An 18,989-nucleotide genomic window follows, 5' to 3' on the forward strand; every position below is an offset into this window, starting at 1 on the left:
TATAAGGTTATTACGTAACTTCCGCTCTCTCTTCCACAGGAGGCCTACACGCCGCCGCTCTGCTGCCGCCATGGTAAGACTGTATTCGGTGCCGGGATCCAGCGACATCGGAACCGGGTCAGGGAAAGTTTGCTGCCAGGATACCAAGAGCGCCCTATTTGGGGGGCCTGCAACTTTCTATGTGAAGCCTTGGATCGCAACCCTGGGAAGGGACGCCAAAACCTTGAAATTCCGGGGAGTAGGGTTCGAGGAAGAATCGCTCCCCGGGCACCCAAAGGTGCTAGAGGCTTGGGCGTCTGTGGGGACTCCGGCTTCCCCCAGAGTGTACTTTTAGGAACGGCCGACGTGCAACCTCCTTCAAGAGGTTGCATTTTTCCAAGCTTGAACGATTCACATTCCCGCTCCCTGTGGACTGAGGCGTTAGTTGTGGTTTGAAATCTTAAAAAGGGAGGGGGTATTCGCTCTAACAAGCCTAAAGTTCCTGTTGGGGGTTGTTTCTTCTCCTTAGCGACCTTACGGTTTGATGCTAGTTGACGATGCCTGTATCTACCCCATATCCTTTCAGTCTCTAGTGATTCCTGAAAAGTTCCAGCACATTTTGCGAGTACTCAACACAAACATCGATGGGCGGCGGAAAATAGCCTTTGCCATCACTGCCATTAAGGTAAAGTAGGGTAAGGAAACCCAAATGCAACCTGGGTAATTAAGACCTTAGCTCTCTAGAAAAGAGGCAAGATTGAGGAGACACAAGTCCGTCTATGTTATTTCAGTTTCAAGGTTAAGAAATGAAAAAGAGAATGACTTTATTCCCTTAACCCTTAGCATATTTCTCACAAAAGGGAATTAGTAAAAGCCAGAATCGAATCCAAATTTTCTTGGATTATCAGTTTGTGAGATCCTTTCTAGATTCAGTTTCTTCAGGACCTCCTCTCTCCCCCAGTGCATTATAATATAGTTTCTGTACTGTACATCTTGAGGGGTGAATAGAAAGGTTAACAGATACCAAATGTGAAGTGGGGGTGTGTGAGCAGGATGCCAGAGGTGAAAAGTACAGCTCCTAACCAGTTAAAGTGGAAACCCATCACTAGTCAATGGCTTGTAAGAATTGAAACAGTGAAAGCTTGGATGTTTCTCTTCACAAAGAATTTCTGACCTTCCAGATGGAAACTTTGTATGGGGTGCACTGGAATTTGAACTTGGTCTGTCACATGCTGTGCACCACCAAACCTCATCCCTAGCCTCTTTCCCTGTTTCAGTCAAAACATGTATTTAATTGTGGGATTATCTGAATGTTTTTCTTGCCTCCATAGGGGTGGGGCTCAGCATGTCTTAATCATCACCTACAGCTTCTGATATATGGTAGTTGTACCTGTTGGGCAGTGGATGGTACTTGGGTAAAGATGGGTGTATAGTTATCAAAGAGATAACTTATGGAGTAAGTCTTTATAAGGTTTGTAAAAATTTTTATCTAATAGTTGTGTAGAAAACCATCAAAGTCAGCTAGAACTTTTCCCTGGTGGAAGAACTAAAGATTGTCTATTTTTTAGTTGTCGATGGGGCTTTATTTATATGCGGTGATGATAATCTAACCCAGTGCCTCACATGTTGGGCAGGTGCTCTACCATTGAGCCACAAACCCAGCCCTAAATATGTCTTTGTGGGTGTTGGTGTGTGGTGTTAGGAATTGAATCAGTGGCCTTGTGCATGCAAGGCAAGCACTACCAACTGAACTATATTCCCAGCCCTAGAGATTGTCTTTTTAAAGGATTTGTATAGGGGGTGGGAAGTAATTGAAAGGATACTGAGAGGTTGGTTATTGGGGGGTGGGGGTCTCCAAAGATGTGATAGCAAAATAAATCTGGAAAAGACAAAGAAGTTTACATGGACAGAAAAGGGTATTTATTGAGAGACAACAGATCCTGTGAAATTATTTCATGCCATAATGGCTTCCTCGTTTGTGTGTGTGTGTGTGTTTGTTTGGTACCGGGGATTGGGGCTTGAACTCAGGGCACATCCCCATTCCTTTTTCAGATTTTATTTAGATATAGGATCTTACTGAGTTGCTTGAGCCTTGCTAAGTTCCTGAGGCTAGCTTTGCGGCTTCCTCATTGTTGCTTGTATTCTTTAGGGCTGGCCTATGCCTTCATCCCAGGATATTAACTGCTAGTTGTTGGCTATTTGGAATTGGAAGATTGGTAGAGGGGAGATTGAAATTGGGAAATGCAGGGCTGGGGATGTGGCTCAAGTGGTAGCGCGCTCGCCTGGCGTGCGTGCTGCCCGGGTTCGATCCTCAGCACCACATACCAACAAAGATGTTGTGTCCGCCGATAACTAAAAAATAAATATTAAAAATTCTCTCTCTCTCTCTCCCCTCTCTCACTCTCTCTTTAAAAATAAAAAATAAAAAACTCTGAAACTCCCTGAACTCGGGGTTCAGGGGATTGATGGATTACAGCAAAAACCTGTGCCCCCTGAACCTGGCTGCAGCCAAATAAAACTGTTTCCTGCTATCTTTAAAAAAAAAAAAAAATTGGGAAATGCCCATTATCCTTATTTAAAAGAAATTCTTGTCCTACCCAAACCCCTGTACCCCCCCATGAATGGCTCTGCTTTAAATACTTTGAAAGAGTAGTATCAAGTTGGTGTTAACTCTTCTATAATATGGTCAGGCTTTTGGATTACAAAGATGAGAAAATGAAACATTTCATAGTTGTATATTGTAACTAAAAATTGGGCCAGGAGCAGTGGTGCTCACCTATAATCCCAGTTACTTTAGATGCTAAGGCAAGAGGATCTCAAGTTCCAGGCCGTCCTGGGGAACTTAGCAAGACCTGGTCACAAATTAAAAATTAGAAATCTTGTTTCATTCATACCCATTTTCGTTTTGAAGTAAATATGAGATAATAAATATTTTTAAGTAAATTTGAGAGGCACTCTATCTCCCATCATCATCTATCCTATGTCTGTGTGTGCTCATAAGTTCACCAATCATCGGAATTAGGGCCCACCCTGATCCAGTGGGACCTTACTTTACCTAATACTTCTACAAAGGGGACATAGGCCACATTCTGGCAGTCTAAGTGGACAAAAACAGGTGGGGAGTACTATTCAACTCAGTACAACATTCAATATCCAAATTGGTTTATAGATTCAGAGAGTTGGGTGCTGGTTGCTGTGTTTTGACAAACATGAACATTAGTTTTAATTTGGGCAGGCTCCCTATGTACTAGAAACCAGGGCAAATTTTGATTTTGTGAACATGGAAAACTTTGGTCACTGTTGACTTGCCAAAAGAATTGTTAAACTTAGAGATCCTGACAGCTGGCAGTCCAGCATCTTAATCAACCTTGTTAACTCACAGGACTCCAGTTTTGCTATATCAGCTTGGAGAAAGAGGCCTTTATTCTTCATGATGGAGGAATTACAAAGCACACCTACATACACTGGGCAGTGAGGAGGAAGAAAAGGACTCATCTTGGATTTCTTTCTTTGGTCCAGCCCTTCCCCTGAATCAAGATCTTTCTCCTTTGTATTTAATGGTTAGGCTTTATATCTGGGAATGTGAGAGAAGAGTGATCTAGGAAATTGCAAAGCATTAAATTATTGCTTTCCTATCTTTGCGGGCTTTTTTAATATTGGGGCTTTAAGGGAAACAAAAAGTTCAGATTCAAATCTAATTCTGAAACCTCTTAACCTCAGGGTGTGGGGCGAAGGTATGCTCATGTGGTGTTGAGGAAAGCAGACATTGACCTCACCAAGAGGGCTGGAGAGCTCACTGAAGATGAGGTGAGGACACTGAAGGGGGCTGGAAGTTGGGCCCACCTTAGAAAGGGGACCGGCCATCTAAATTTAATTTAATTTGTCCTGCCTACCAGGTTGAACGTGTGATCACCATTATGCAGAATCCACGACAGTACAAGATCCCAGACTGGTTCTTGAACAGACAGAAGGATGTAAAGGATGGAAAATACAGCCAGGTGTGTATTGAGATAGGAGGATTTGGGGGTTCCTATAGAGCTGGGCACAGGTCAGGGAACAAAAATACATCCCTTGTCTCCAAATCTAGGTTCTGGCCAATGGTCTAGACAATAAACTCCGCGAGGACCTAGAGCGACTGAAGAAGATTAGGGCCCACAGGGGACTGCGCCACTTCTGGGGGTAAGTGGGAATGGGGCTTTTACCTCCCTGCCTGCTCCTAAATTCCCACAGCCATGCCTCATTATTATTCCAGATTTTTGTGCTGTGTATGACACTTCTTTTTTCCACTTGCAGCCTTCGTGTCCGAGGCCAGCACACTAAGACCACTGGGCGCCGCGGCCGCACCGTGGGTGTATCTAAGAAGAAATGAGTCTGTAGGCCTTTTCTGTTAATAAATAGTTTATATACCGATGGTTTCCTTCTTTGTGCTTCTCTTCTGGTGTCCGTGATACACTGGGATGTCATGATGATGCTGGGCCCTGTCATTTCTCCCTTTCCACTTAATCTGGAGGTGTCCCCCTCTCCTATTCAAAAGTAGTGGTTGTGCTGTTTATCCACCGCTATCTGAAGCAACCCTGTTTCCAGCTGGCAGTTAGTTACCTCACCCTGTAAAAGTTTGAGAAAGAAACAGTGAACACTTGGATCCTGGAGGGGGAGCCTAAGCCAGGTTCTGTGGGGTTGGTGAGTGGTAACTGGAGCTGGAGCGTGGCAAACAGCCCAGCAAGCTGCAACTCTGGTGAGTTACTGCCCTTCTCAACCGCCCCCCCTTGAACCCTGGCACCTTTTACCACTGACTTCCAGTCCCGAGTGCTTTTTTTTTTTGCTTTTTGAGGTAAGGTCTCCCTGAATTGCTGAGACTAGCCTTAAATTGATCATTCCACTTAAGCCTCCCAAGACGCTGGGATTACAGGCATGCACAACTGCCAGGCTTGTCTACGGTTTTTAAAGGATGAAGTCTTCAATGGGGAAATCTCGGGTAACCTGGTACGCCCAAAATCCTGACTTGGGGCAACAAATGGCTGGCGTTTGGGTCCTCTTTCCCCTGGCGCAACGCGTGCCATGCTGCTGCTCCAGACCGGGCGTGTATCCTGTGCACCGCTTCCTTCCGCGGGGGATGATGGGAACGCAGCGCATTACTGGGAGAAAGGCGGGGAAGGGGCGGCAGGCACTGCAGTGGGCCAGCCATGGAGCCGAGCTTGGTGTCGGCGGGGCCGGGGCAACAAGGTAACGGTCCCCACAGCTATAGCAGTGGTCTGTCGCCGGGTTACTTCCCCACACCCCTTGTGGTGCGTTGGTACCTGCCACACGCCCTGCAACCTCCCTACCCCCATCCCCGGCGCGGCTGCGGTTGCGGTTGCTTATCCAGCCAGGCTTTCCACCCTCTAACCGCCCTCCTTTCCCTCCAGATCCTCTCTGACCGCGTCACACCATGCCCCTCAGCCTCTTTCGGCGCTTTCTCCTTGCCACCCTGCTGCTGGTGATCGTCTGGACCCTCTTTGGGCCCTCAGGGGTGGGGGAGGAGCTGCTGAGCCTCTCGCTAGCATCCCTGCTCCCAGCCCCCGCCTTGCCGGGGCCGCCCCTGGCCCTGCCCCGCCTCTTGATCCCCAACCAGGAGGCTTGCAGTGGGCCCGGTGCCCCTCCCTTCTTGCTAATCCTGGTGTGCACGGCCCCGGAGAACCTGAACCAGAGAAATGCCATTAGGGCTTCGTGGGGCGGACTGCGCGAGGCCCAAGGGTTGAGGGTGCAGACACTCTTTCTGCTGGGAGAGCCCAATGAGCAGCATCCCAACAGTGGTGCCCAGAAGAATGATCTGGCATGGGAGTCAGCGGCCCAAGGGGACATCTTGCAGGCCGCTTTCCAGGATTCCTATCGCAACCTGACCCTCAAGACCCTCAGTGGGCTGAACTGGGTCAACAAACACTGCCCCATGGCCCGCTACGTCCTAAAGACAGACGATGATGTTTATGTCAACGTTCCTGAGCTGGTGTCAGAACTGATCCTGAGAGGGGGTCCTGGGGAGCAATGGAAAAGGGGTGTGGAGCCCCAGAGATCAGCTGCTGCTGTAAACAAAGAGCCAGAAAGCCAGGCACTGGGGAGTCAGGCAGTGCCACTTCTGTACCTAGGCCGGGTACACTGGAGGGTGAAACCTTCTCGGACACCCGGGGACCGGCACAGAGTATCAGAAGAGCAGTGGCCTCCCACCTGGGGCCCCTTTCCACCCTATGCTTCTGGTACAGGGTATGTGCTGTCAGCTTCTGCTGTGCAGCTCATTCTGAAGGTGGCCAGTCGGACACCCCCTCTGCCACTGGAGGATGTCTTTGTGGGGGTAAGTGCACGACGAGGAGGCCTTGCCCCAACCCACTGTGTGAAGCTGGCTGGTGCCACCCACTATCCTCTGGACCGGTGCTGCTATGGGAAATTCCTGCTGACGTCCCACAAATTGGATCCCTGGAAGATGCAGGAAGCCTGGAAGTTGGTGAACGGACTGGATGGGGAAAGGACTACACCCTTTTGCTCCTGGCTCCAGGGAGTCCTAGGCATCCTGCGGTGTCGGATAATGGCCTGGAGGCACAGCTGAGTGTGTGGGGCCATGAGGGGACTGAGGAACTGTGGGTCCAGCCAGCACCCCCAAAAATACCTCTTTCCCAGGCCCAAAGCAGGAGCCCTAGTTGGCTGCAGCTAATTAGTTTCCTCATACCCGACCCTCAGTCTGTCACCAAAGATCGTGATCCAGACTAAATGTAGGGGCTTGGTCTGCCAGCCCCAAAGATGATCACCAAGGAGAGGGGGAAAATGTTGGTAATTCCCTCCAGCCAGGGCAGGAGAGGCACAAGAGCCTGCCAATAAACTTCTCTCTCCAACTGTTCAAATGCATTGTGTCTTCACCAGGACTCCCAGAACAAAAACCTGGAGAGCTAAGAGGCTATAAGCCTCCTGGATAAGGACATTCTTAGGGCCAAGGGAGAAAGAGGATGGCCCCCCTGGGGAGGAAAGCCCCTAATAGGCAAGGCAAAAGCCACAGCATTCATAAGGTATAGGACAGGGATGGAGGCAGGACACTGACCCCTGAGCCTAGAACAGTCCCACTCTGGACAAGGAAGAGGGGAGTAGGTGCACAGGAAGATCCAGACCCATGTAAAAAATGTCCCACCTTCTTTAATACTTAACCACCCACGGAGCCAGGTGTCCAACACCAGTAGGGAAAGAGGGCACACTGTCACTTTATTCTAGGGACTAGCCATTTCCATACAGGTGATCCCACGCCACCCTGAAGCCTGGCTCAACGCACAAATCTGTCCAGGGCAGATGGCCGGCTCCCCTTGGGCTTGGCCTTCTCTTGCTTCTGCTGCTTCTGCTGCTGTTCAATGTTCTGCTTGACTTTGTCCTGGGAACAAGAGATGGGTTGTAGCGCGACTGGGGATATAGCTCAGTTGGTAGACTGAGGCCATCGATTCAATCCCCAGCACCACCAAAAAGGAAAAAAAGAGAAGGGGGGTAGAAGACACAGGGCCAGGTGAGCAGTGGTGGACTGACAAAGCCCAAGGTACATGCATGAGGTGGGTGCAGCCAGAGGGAAATCTGGACCCCTCGCACGCTATTACCCTGTGCTCCTTGTCCATGACCTTCCTCTTCCTCTTCACCAGGCTCGCTGTGGAGCTGCGGCCCTTCTGTTTTGGCTTTGGCTGGAAGGCAGCCTTGGCCTCAGGGTCATATCCCTGAGGAAGGAAACAGAAGCAAAATCAGCAATAGCCTCAGACTCAGGGAACTGGCAGCATCCACCATTTCTGGGGATAGGCCTGTGGGAGAGGAAGTGGGGATGAGGAAGGGCCTGGGCACTCAGGGGCCACTCCATACCAGCCTCTCTATCCGTTCCTTCTTTTCTTGCTCCAAAGTGATGACATCAACCGCTGCCAGGGCTCGGGGGTCCAGACAAATGAGCTCTGCAGGTACCTGGGGGTGTCATAGGTGGACAGGAATGGATAAGGGGTCATAGGATCCTGACAAAAGCCAGAGAAGCTACTCTTCCCAAGACCTCTGGTCCAAAAGCACCAAGAAGGTCCTTACCCCAGCCTCAAGCCACATGGGGGACACCTACCCCAGCAAGGAGCAGCTCACCTTGTCTAGCAGGGCCTTCACCTCCCACTCCTGGCGCTGCTTCCGGCTCCTGTATGGGTTGCTCTCCAGGCCATCAAAGTTGGGCTCGGCAGCCCCTGGAGGGAGGAGCATGGAGCCATTTATCTCCAACCCAACTTAGTCCCTTGCCTCTCCCCTGGCTGTCTCAGGGCCACCCAAACTTTCATCCAGAATTCATTCACTAAATGCCCCATGCCCTGGCACACTTACCAGGTACTAGCATGCTGGTAATGCCTCCACTGTGCCCCACCCCCAGCACATCTTCAAAGGGGCAGAACTGAAGACCATGCACATGGCCAGAGAGCCGATGGGTGAGGTATGACTTTTCCAGGGAGGGTGGGCTGGCTTTGCCCTGCCCTGCCCATATGTTAACAACGTCACCCATTCCTGCAGCCAGCAGTCCCCGCTGGGAAAAGGCCAGGTGTCCTGCTCCCTGTGGCAGGGTTCGAGCACTCAGAGGCTGGAATGTCCCTCTCAAATCAAAGATCTTTAGCTGATGATCCAGGCCAGAAGTAGCCATGTACCTGGGGGAGATGGAGAATGAATTTATCTGTTGGTATGGGTTTACTAAGGCCTGTGGTCAAGTCCAAGTATCAGATCTGGAAAAGACGGTAGTAACCACTAATATCACATTAAACACTCCATTATGCTTCACACAACTCTGTACTATTTTCCTTTTATAGCTGAAAAAAGCTCAGAGAAAGGCAATCTGGGTTAGTAAATGGTCGGAGTTGGAGGTCAAGTAAGGCCCATTTCTTTTGTGTCTGCTTTCCTTGTACTAGCACCAAACTGCCCTTTCAGGACACATGGATCTAATGACAAGAAATGCCAGTATGCACTTAAATGTGGTGTCCCACTGCATAAAGGGCAGTAGAGCAGCTCAGCAAGGGGGAAGAGCATCTGCAGTGGTCAGGGAAGGCTTCCTGGGAAAGGAAGAATTAGCTAGGCTGTGCTAAATAATTCTCAAGAAAGCACAGGAAACAGAACAAATCCAGATACACCAGCACCAGAGTATGCACACAATGAGATGGAAGCAGAGGTTTGTCTTCAGGATTTATGGAAATACAAGGGAGGAAGGGAAAGAGGGAGAAAAGAAAGGGTGGAAAGGAATAAGGTGAGGGAAACCAGGAGGGGATGAACTGTAGGGTTTCCTTAAAGTCAGATTGAAGACCGTAAATCATTATCCCAACATTTATCTAGCAGTGCCAGATCACAAGGTGAAGACCACATGGATTTGAGAAAAACCACTCAGAAAGTTGTAAAGTGATATGCTAAAGGGCCCTGCCCACCACCTTGCTTTCCCAGCAAGGCTGGTGATCAAGTCCTCTCAAGGAATCATGCACTCCATAAGTTGTTTACTTTCAAAGGTTGGAATTTTCATGTTCATTTTGTTTCTCAAACAGGGAGGCTGAAGGGAGTTCAGCCATACCAGGGACATATGTTTGCCAATGGACCAAAGAAATTCTTTTTGGCCTTGGCTGTGAACCCAGGAAAAGGAGACTGAAGGTTTCCTATGAGCAGACTTACCTTGTGATGGAGCCCAATAGAAGCCCAGCTAGACACTTCTGACAACAGGAGCAAAAGACCATTAGTGTAAACCAGGAATGACCAAGGGCTCCTGGGGCACAGGGCACGCCCTGAGTGAACCAACAATTCAACTCAGGAGCATATATGCAGGCTCACCACCACCACATACCCATTTATGGGACTCCTGGGTAAACACCAGCCCAACAGCCAGATGGGAGTTTAGGCTACTACTATACTACTACACTTACACAAAGCAGTTCAGCCTTCAGAAGCCAAGCCAAGCCAAGCCAAGCCAATCCTAATACAAGCTTCCAGAAAGCCTCTTGTAGAAAAGGTCAGCTTCACCTTTGGAGCTGTGAGGCTTATCTGAAGAGCTCCTGAGGGGAATCAAAGATAAGCAGTGATGTCCCTAACATCAAGGAGGACCAGAGTTGTTCAGCACCAAGGTGCTAACTAAAATCCAGGCCTCAGTGAACTAAGTGATCAAGCTCTTGGCAAAGGAGTGGGTGGCCTAGACAGCTCAGGGATAGCAAGTCACAGGTTAGGCCCAGTGGCCCACAAATGGCAGAAAACCTCAGAAACGCCCCCTCACTCTCCAGAGCCAGTCTGGCATAGACAGGGAATAAAATGGGCAAAACCAAATCACACTAATCCACAACAGAAAATTACGGCAGCCAAAGGTGTCAGAGAATCCTGAAGGCTTTCTTAAGTTGGTGACCACTGGGTTTTATCTTTTCCCATGCATTTGCTTACTGATTTTTTTTAAAACAAAAGTAAAGCTGTATACTCTGTATTTAATGCAGAAGACTCCTGAGCAGCAATGTAAAAGGATAACAGCCTGTAGGAAACATCATTCTGACCACAATACCTGACAGGAAGACTACAAACTGGCTATACTGCTCATGCCCACAGGAGACCACAGTATATATAGAGAAAAACACCCGAGGAGAGCCTTGAGAAAAGTTCATTAGGACTTCGGAGGTGGTCATAAGTACCACCAAAGTGATGCCACCAAAGCAAGTATCAGAGCCCGGGCACCCAGAAAGCACTCAGTAAATAGTGCTTTTGATTTCTTATAATATAGATTGCTGAAGAACTTGGGGGCTGTGTACCTAGCTTCAGGGGTCAAAGAAGTCAAATTTTGGGTGACAACACAAAAATCCTGGGCAAATGGGAGAAGGAACTTTGGGAGTCAGGTGACAATTAAGTGACATATTCAGTGATGGACACATTAAATCTGGTAAGAGAAGGCAATTGAATAGAAACAAAATGCATCACCTGGTCAATCATTCATAAACTACAGCCACCTGTTGTTTTGTTGTTGTTGTTGTTTACATAAAATGCAAATGGACCACCACCTAGGGCAGGTGCAATGACTCATCCCTGTAACCTCAGAACCCCAGCAGAGTCCAGCCCACAACATGTCCTGTGAATGCCTAACCAAGTGAAAGGAATTAAAAGGAAAATACAGATCAGATAGAACAGATGTAAAAATGCAGATGCGCTCTCAGGAACAGCAGAAATCCAAAGCAAACACACCACCCCCACTTCTTACATGACCAGCTAGATCAGAAAACAGTGATCGTTTTTATTGGGGTGGGGGGAGCAGGAATTAAATTCAGGGGCATTCGACCACTGAGCCACATCCCCAGTCCTATTTTGTATTTTATTTAGAGACAGGGTCTCACTGAGTTGCTTAGCACCTCACTTTTTTGCTAAGGCTGGCTTTGAACTCGCAATATTCCTGCCTCTGCCTCCTGAGCTACTATGAATTACAAGCATATGCTACCACATCTAGCAACAGTGACCATCTTTGATGATGTTAAGCACGACACTCCTTATTTGCTAGGCACTGTGCTAAACTTTATGTGTCTAAAGTCTACACCAGCTTTATGAAGTCTTTAAACTAGGGCTCTGCACACTGCCAACCAAGGGGCAGATCTGGCTCACCATCTATTTCTATACAAGTCATATGCTAGGAACAGGATTTACATTTTTCAGTGGATGAAGAAATCAAAAGAATATTTTGAGACATGAAAATTTTATGAAATTCAAATTTCTGTATCCACAAATAAAGTTTTATTGCAGCCAAGACCATTTACTTCAGCATAGCTACTTTCATACTATAACATCACTCAGGGGGTGCTGTACATAACATCTTTTTGTCCATTTTTTTTTTTTTTTTTTTTGGTGGTGCTGGGGATTGAATCCAAGGCCTTGTGCATGCAGAGGAAGCACTCTACAACTGAGCTATATCCCCAGCCTGCATCTTTTTCATTTTTTAAAAATATGCCGAGAATCGAACCCAGTGCCTCACACATGCTAGGCAAGTGCTCTACCACTGAGCCACAATCCCAACCCTGTTCATAGTATCCTATTGATTTGCACTGCTGCTCTGTAAACTACAAGTCTCAGTGACACAGTTATAATTCATGGCCTTTGGGCACCTTGCATACATCTATCTCATCACATACCTGTGTGAAAAGATAAATTAGTAGATGAACATTTGTGGTCAAATTTGATGACTTGGAACCAATCTTGAACCTCAATTAAGCAAATATTATCCTCAAAATAAGCAAATATTATCCTCAATTCTTCCCATATAATAGACTTGTAATACAAGAATACCATATTCAGAGCTGGGGATATAGCTCAATAGAAGAGTATTTGCTAGCATTCATGAGGCCCTGCACCACAAAAAAAAAAAAAAAAAAAAAAACATATTATTATATTTCTAAATTTCACTGCTTAGAAATTTGTGATAACTATTTTCTCCTCATTAATTATTTAAACAATATCTTTTATTTTAGCTTTTAATAAAGCAAAACCTAAAATATTTACTACCTAGCTTATTAAAGGAAAAGTTTATTGACCCTGGGCCACACTCACATTCCCACTCTTAGGATCAGTAAACTGTGGCACACAGAAGTACTGTTGTGTGCTCACATTTACATGTCTGGTCAGTAGCAAATCCAGGATGTCTAGCCAGGCAGCCTGAGTCTGTGAAACTAAAGGCATAATGCCTTCCATACCCTTCTGCCCAGCTGTGACTTCTGTTATAGTTTAGAATGTGAGGTGTCCTCCAATAAGCTCAATTCATGCATTGAATGTTCAGAGGTGAAATTAAGGCAGGAGAAAGGGTTAAAATGAATAGGCAGGAAACTTGGGCTCCTTCAAGGAAGGAGAGAAAATACAGACACAAGTCAGGCCTCATCAAGGTCAGGCTGATTCCTGTTTAGGCAGAAAAAACTGATAGTGGGACATCTGCTGTCTGGTATCTGCACCCCATCAAAAAAGAGAGACATCTAACTTGACTGGACCAAAGGGCATGTGAAGAGTTCATGGACACAGTGCCTTTACCCAGGAGTGGGTAGGGAACTAGCTCTTTGAACCCTGTAGAGCTATGTAAACCCCTAGACAATAACCACTCTTTGGTATCTCTCTCTGGAGCCCATCCCTTTGGGAACTCCACTTTCTATTATTCTAATAAATCCTATTACTTTGCTCTCATCCTTGTGGGTGGATTTCATTCTTTGAATTCACCAAAGAACTCAATTCTATGCTCTGTGCTACAAAATAATTAGATTGTAAGAGAGGTGACCTGATCAGTCATCCTAATTTGAATGGACTAACTGGTTGTTAACTATAGGTAGTAGGTTGTGACTAGAGGAAGTAAGTCACTGAGTGCCTTTGGGGTTCATATTTTTTCCCTGGCTCTTGTTTCTCTCTGTTTCCCATCTGCCAGGAGGTGAACAGTTTTCTTCCACAACATCCTTCTGCCATGATGTCCTATATCACCTCAGGTCCAGAGTGATGGAATGGGCCAACCATGGACTGAGACCTCTTAAACCATAAGCCAAAATAAAACTTTCCCTTCTCTAAGTTGTTCTTTTCAGGTATTTTGGTCACAGAAACGAAAAACTGACTGACACAATCCCTAACACCTCATCCCTAAATAAGTGACTTACGTGCCTGTAGAATCCACAGCTACAGCCCGGACCCCACCACGATGACAGAGAATCTTTGCCAGTGGCTCCTTTACAGCTGGACTCCATAAAGACACAGTACCTAGTAGTAAGAAAAGACCTAGAATTATTAATACAAACCTAACCCTGAAGTTATTAAACCTGGGGAAGATGGGGCCTCAAAGACGAGAGAGAAATAAAAAGGATAACTTTAAAGAACTCATTAAAGTATTTTTTTAAAAAGCAGGTCAGGATGGTCAGAAAATCAAAGTTAAGCCAAGAGCTGAGTGCAGTGGCATGCACCTATAGTCCCAGCTATTCAGGAAGAAGAGGCAGGAGAATGACTTGAGCCCACGAGTTAGAGAACAGCCCAGGCAACACAGTGATACCCTGTCTGAAAAACCAAGCTAAGTCAGAACTGACCATTGCCATGTCCAAGATGGATGACAGCATTGTAAGGGTTCTGAGCCATGACACTGAGTCGTCCAGCCCGAGCATTCAAAGCTGCCACAATCTTCCCTACTGACACATCCAGGTAGGTCAGAAACCCTGTCTCTGACTGAGTGAGAAAAAGAATGAATGAGTGAGTTTTGACTGCCCATGTCTCCCTTAAGAGAATGATCTTCCCAAGGGCTGCCACCCGGTTGGTCCCTGTGCTCTGCAGCCACTCACAGCTGTAGCCAGAAGGAAATGGAAGGGCAGGAACTCAAGCCGGGTTACTCGGTCACAGCGGCGAATGCAGTGGAGCTCAATGCCCTGGTTGTCATAGATGTGGAGCCAGCGATTTTGAGCAACAGCAAGCAATGTCTCAGAATGAAGAAACCTGAGGGAACAGAGGAGTAGTCAATGAGGAATGGGATCAGGGGCTATCATTCAATCAGAAATGGGTTGTCTCACCCCCACTGACCACCAACAGCAAGGACACTGACCGGATATCTTGCACTGCCTCCATGACATTGATCTCACACATGAGTTTCTTTGTCACCCAATCAAGGGTAGCCACATGACCCCGACGCCCTCCAAAAGCCATGTGTCTGTTAGAGATGAAGGAAAGGTAAGACATTAATGTAGGAAAACACCCTGACTCAGATAATTTAAGGTGTGCCTCACACAAGCTCCTTCTTTCCAAGTGAGAAGAAATATGTTACGACAAATGTGCACACTCCTCATGAATAACCCATTCATACATATATAGCTGAAGAGGGCACAGGTGGTATAGCTAAGTAAACACACCCATATCTTAATTCAAGAGTCACTGAAGGCCAGGCACAGTGGCACACACCTGTAATCCCAGAGGCGCAGGAAGCTGAGGCAAGAGGATCCCAAATTCAAAGCCAGCCCTAGAAATGGCGAGGCGCTAAGAAACTCAGTGAGACCCTGTCTCTAAATAAAATACAAAATAGGGCTGGGGATGCGGCTCAGTGGTTGAGTGCCCCTGAGTTCAATCCTTGGTACTCAAAAAAAAGAGTCACCGGAGCCTAAGAGTATAAAGTATGGTTCAGTGGCACAGCATGGGCTAGACATGTATGAGGCCCTGGGTTCAATCCCCAGAAACAAACACACACGCACAAACACCAGTGATTGGAATTCAGTCTCACCTCCCAGTTCGAGAGTAGTTAAGTCTATAGGGTCCAAACTGTCGCAGATTCAAGTCAAAGTGCTGAAAAAGGAAAAGAGTAGAAAAAATATAACCAGAGCCTGGGGTTGTAGCTCAGTGGTCAAGTGCTTGCTCAGCATATGCAAGGCAGCGGGTTTAATCCCAAGCACCATACACAATCAAGAAAATCAAGAAAGGGCTGGGGATGTGGCTCAAGCGGTAGCGCGCTCGCCTGGCATGCGTGCGGCCCGGGTTCGATCCTCAGCACCACATACAAACAAAGATGTTGTGTCCGCCAAATACTAAAAAATAAATATTAAAATTCTCAAAAAAAAAAAAAAAAGAAAATCAAGAAAAAAATCAGCTCCCCTGGGTAATTTCCTCTGCCAAGTCACCATTCCTCTCTTTTCCTGCACCATCAATCAACCCACTGGCCGCTTTCCCTCCACAAGCTCACCTTGGCTGCACTTGCAATATCCACAGCTTCCACAATATCAGCCTGGCGTATCTTTGCTGTGTCTTCCCCATCCTCCCCTTCCAGAAACCTGAAAGTAATGATTACAATTGCAGCAAAGCTTCCTAATATTAGATGGGTATAACAACATAAAAATGAGGAATGAAGCCCATTGTGGTGATGCATGCCTGTACTCCCAGCAAGTGGACAGGCTGAAGCAGAAGAATCTAAAGTTCACGGCCAATTTCAGCAACTTAGCAAGGCCCTAAGCAACTTAGGGAGATCCTGTCTCAAAAACTAAAATAAAATGAAATAAAATAAAAAGGATTGGGGACATAGCTCAGTTGTAGAGCTTCAAAAGGATTCAATCCCCAGTACAAAACATACACACACACACACACACACACACACTGTCAAAGGAGAGTTCTGTAAAGCAGTTGCTAGGGAAGCTCAGGTTGGGGTCCACTCACCCAGGTTCCTCAGCAAGCAGCAGCTGAGAACGAGCAGCTTTGACACTTGTCTCTTCTTCCTCTGCTTCAGCCACCTCAAGTTTGCTTCGGGTTTTGGACTTCAAACGTGTTAACTACAACGTTGATGGGAAGGAACAGGTAAAGAACCAAAGAATAGACAGATTCACGGGAGACCCAGTCCAGCCAGCCTCCACCCAACTCATAGAGACACTCCCAATCTCAATCCTTCCCCACTGTCTACTGTCCTCACCTTTTTGGATTTGTCAATACGACAGAACTTCCGGGCTACTTCCACAGGGACGGGGGCGGGGCCTGGAAAAGGGTCCTGGGCCTGGGATGGGAATGAGGCAATAAGGTACAGGCTCTGTTTGACCCCATACCTCTCACTCTCAAAGCATAAAAGATCTGTCCTGCCACCCTATCAGGTCCTAGGCTCACCCCGGACAAGCTCCGCTGGGGCTCCGGCTTCTTTCGTTCTTGGGGTTTCTTTGGAACCTGAGGCTTCTTGGAGATCCGAGACTTCTTGGAGATGGGAGTGTTCTTTGGCTTCTGGAGGCGGTGCTCCCCATTTCTCTTCTTTTTACGAGGGGGCCCCGGAGAGGCCCCCGCAGCGGTGTGAGCAGTCTCTTCCTCCCAGTATCGCCGCGTTTTCTACGGGCAGATCAGAAGGCCTGACATTCCTCAGCCCAAGCCCTGACTCCCGACCCCGCAGCAAATAACTTATTTTCCCACTCAGGGAGGTCTCTACCTTCCTCTTGGCCTGAAGTTTGTCCTTCTTGAGTGGGACGTCCCTGCCCGGCCTGGGGGCTGTCTCCATCTCGCCCACCCGAACAACAATCCGCGTGCAAAACTCTTGGCAGTCCCACAGTCAACTTGAGACTTCCGGAAGTCCTTTCTCTTCATCCAATCAGCGCCGGTCATATCTGAAGCCTCTTGGCGCCATCTTGAGTGAGGGCACGCTCTCCTTTGAGGGGCGGAGCAGGTTCTTCCTAAGGGCAGCTTCTTCCTAAGGGCAGCATACCCGAGTAATGAAACAAATGCAAGTGGAAGACCAAGGACAAAGTAACAATGCATTTCCTTTTCTGTGTTAGGTTCCTCAACTTTTCTAAAACGACCGAGAACAATCATTTTAGCAGAAGACCGCTCATTAAACAAGACAGAACTAGATACTACATTTCCCGGCATGTATTAAATGGTAGCTTCCGGCGCCATGCTTTTCCCAGAATTCCTTGTTTATTTCCGGGTTTATTAATACAGAAGGGAGAACGTGAGTAGGTCAGGGTGTCGATCGAGTGGTTTGGGGTCTCGTTTCACACTCCATCTCCTGGGACGAGGATACCGTCTATAACCCGGAAAAGGAGAGGCTGCCTTTCAAGAGCTGTCATTTTCGCAGGCCCTGCCAGAAAAGGGAGGTCGGGCTTCTTACAGGGCTTGAGACCCAGCCCCCACAACCAGCTCCCAGCAGGCTTTCGTCCCCGCCATGGCTGAGTTGATCCAAAAGAAGCTGCAGGGAGAAGTGGAGAAATATCAACAGCTACAAAAAGGTAAGGGAGCAGGTTCGGTGTGGCCTCGCCCCAATGCACACACAACCCAGCCATACCAAATACGATTTACCGCTCCATTCGGGCTATGGTGCAGGCGCTTCCCCGCCTTAATTTTCTGCCCTACCATTGACCCCATTCTTGTCTACTTATTACATCCATTTTCTTCTGAAAGGGTTGTGGTAGTCAGTAGCATGTTTGATGTCTCTAATCGTGTCTTTCCTCCCTCCCACCCCCCAGATTTGAGTAAATCCATGTCAGGGAGGCAGAAGCTTGAGGCACAACTAACAGAAAATAATATCGTAAAAGAGGTGAGGGACTGGGATTTACGGGCTAAGAAGAGACTTGTATTGGCAGTGGTTCTGATGATATATTTTCCACCCCTTCATTAGGAACTGGCCCTGCTGGATGGGTCCAACGTGGTCTTTAAACTTCTGGGTCCTGTGCTGGTCAAACAGGAGCTGGGGGAAGCTCGGGCCACAGTGGGGAAGAGACTGGACTATATAACAGCTGAAATGTAAGTCTTTGTTCTACCACCCTGTGCCACAACTGACACTGTTGGAGTATAAATGTTGAGGGACCTGTAGAGTGGCTCTCCATCATATTCCTCAGTTATACAGTTCTCCCAGCTCCTTCCTCTTTGGCCCCCTTCTCTGTCCCTTAGATCTCAACTTTTCCAACAATTTCTTTCTTTCTTCAGTACCCTCTCAAAATGGTTAAGTCCCACTAATTTTTCCTTTTCTGCTTGTTTCCCTTGCATTTCATCAGTAAACGATACGAATCCCAGCTCCGAGACCTTGAGCGACAGTCTGAGCAACAGAGGGAGACCCTTGCTCAGCTACAACAGGAGTTTCAACGGGCTCAGGCAGCAAAGGCAGGGGCTCCTGGAAAGGCCTGACCCCATGGCTGGGGGAAAGGGGACGGGAGGGAATGAGGCAGCTCTAGGGTCTATAGTATTGTAGCTAATAAAATGTAAAAATACTTGACTCTGTTTTTGACCATCCCTTTCTGTCATAATTGTCTCCAACCTTTCCCCAGCCCTTTCACCTTATACATACACCTTCTGCCTTACTCCCTTAGGTCCAGATTCTTGATACTGGAATCTGACAGAATGAGCCTTCTTTTCTTGAAACTACTCTGAAATGTTTCAAACCTGCTTGCCTGTGTATACAACCATTTACTTTCCTTTATTTTGGCTAGCTTGACCCTTTAAGAAGCCTAAGAAGGATATACATGATATAGCATATTTTGGGGATCAGTTTAATTGAAGAAACTCACATTTTTCTGATCTGGGACCCCAGGACAAAAATGTGTTTAGCCTCC

The 18,989-nt window shown here is 47.4% G+C and overlaps 4 protein-coding genes across 4 annotated transcripts in view; 3 read left to right on the plus strand and 1 right to left on the minus strand.

Annotated features, from left to right (window-relative positions):
- Window positions 1–4,389, plus strand: part of RPS18 (ribosomal protein S18) — a 30,316-nt gene extending 25,927 nt beyond the window's left edge. The window contains exons 3-8 of the mRNA XM_081294350.1: window positions 40–73; window positions 566–664; window positions 3,700–3,786; window positions 3,876–3,977; window positions 4,067–4,158; window positions 4,273–4,389. Of these exons, the coding sequence (XP_081150476.1) occupies window positions 40–73; window positions 566–664; window positions 3,700–3,786; window positions 3,876–3,977; window positions 4,067–4,158; window positions 4,273–4,348 (490 nt within the window). The 3' untranslated portion in view covers window positions 4,349–4,389. The remainder of the gene's footprint in view (window positions 1–39; window positions 74–565; window positions 665–3,699; window positions 3,787–3,875; window positions 3,978–4,066; window positions 4,159–4,272) is intronic.
- A 682-nt stretch (window positions 4,390–5,071) lies between these two features.
- Window positions 5,072–7,023, plus strand: B3GALT4 (beta-1,3-galactosyltransferase 4). The gene is made up of 2 exons (XM_081295420.1): window positions 5,072–5,202; window positions 5,385–7,023. The coding sequence occupies exon 2, from the start codon at window positions 5,408–5,410 to the stop codon at window positions 6,554–6,556; it is 1,149 nt and encodes a 382-aa protein (XP_081151546.1). The 5' UTR covers window positions 5,072–5,202; window positions 5,385–5,407; the 3' UTR covers window positions 6,557–7,023.
- A 141-nt stretch (window positions 7,024–7,164) lies between these two features.
- Window positions 7,165–17,032, minus strand: WDR46 (WD repeat domain 46). The gene is made up of 15 exons (XM_081295418.1): window positions 16,874–17,032; window positions 16,564–16,776; window positions 16,376–16,456; window positions 16,126–16,238; window positions 15,659–15,746; window positions 15,203–15,264; window positions 14,534–14,638; window positions 14,277–14,427; window positions 14,028–14,163; window positions 13,608–13,707; window positions 8,323–8,636; window positions 8,095–8,189; window positions 7,834–7,929; window positions 7,581–7,694; window positions 7,165–7,363 (listed from the first exon to the last, which is right to left on the minus strand). The coding sequence occupies exons 1-15, from the start codon at window positions 16,940–16,942 to the stop codon at window positions 7,259–7,261; spliced, it is 1,842 nt and encodes a 613-aa protein (XP_081151544.1). The 5' UTR covers window positions 16,943–17,032; the 3' UTR covers window positions 7,165–7,258.
- A 335-nt stretch (window positions 17,033–17,367) lies between these two features.
- PFDN6 (prefoldin subunit 6) lies at window positions 17,368–18,652 on the plus strand. Its single transcript, XM_081295421.1, has 4 exons — window positions 17,368–17,669; window positions 17,907–17,977; window positions 18,059–18,183; window positions 18,435–18,652. Exons 1-4 carry the CDS (start codon window positions 17,606–17,608, stop codon window positions 18,562–18,564), a joined length of 390 nt encoding a protein of 129 aa, XP_081151547.1. The 5' UTR covers window positions 17,368–17,605; the 3' UTR covers window positions 18,565–18,652.
- The last annotated feature ends 337 nt before the right edge of the window (window positions 18,653–18,989 follow it).

The sequence above is a fragment of the Spermophilus citellus genome (assembly GCF_964194105.1).
Source record: "Spermophilus citellus genome assembly, chromosome: 5".
Classification (NCBI taxonomy): domain Eukaryota; kingdom Metazoa; phylum Chordata; class Mammalia; order Rodentia; family Sciuridae; genus Spermophilus; species Spermophilus citellus.

Excerpts from the sequence above, each read along its gene's own strand:
- WDR46 (XM_081295418.1), bottom strand. The coding sequence starts at position 16,942 with ATGGAGACAGCCCCCAGGCCGGGCAGGGACGTCCCACTCAAGAAGGAC. Across the intron at positions 16,457-16,563 it reads CCCAGCGGAGCTTGTCCGGG|GCCCAGGACCCTTTTCCAGG; the intron begins GTGAGCCTAGGA and ends TTCCCATCCCAG. Across the intron at positions 7,930-8,094 it reads TGAAGGCCCTGCTAGACAAG|GTACCTGCAGAGCTCATTTG; the intron begins GTGAGCTGCTCC and ends TGACACCCCCAG.
- B3GALT4 (XM_081295420.1), top strand. The coding sequence starts at position 5,408 with ATGCCCCTCAGCCTCTTTCGGCGCTTTCTCCTTGCCACCCTGCTGCTG.
- PFDN6 (XM_081295421.1), top strand. The coding sequence starts at position 17,606 with ATGGCTGAGTTGATCCAAAAGAAGCTGCAGGGAGAAGTGGAGAAATAT. Across the intron at positions 17,670-17,906 it reads ATATCAACAGCTACAAAAAG|ATTTGAGTAAATCCATGTCA; the intron begins GTAAGGGAGCAG and ends CCCACCCCCCAG. Across the intron at positions 18,184-18,434 it reads GACTATATAACAGCTGAAAT|TAAACGATACGAATCCCAGC; the intron begins GTAAGTCTTTGT and ends GCATTTCATCAG.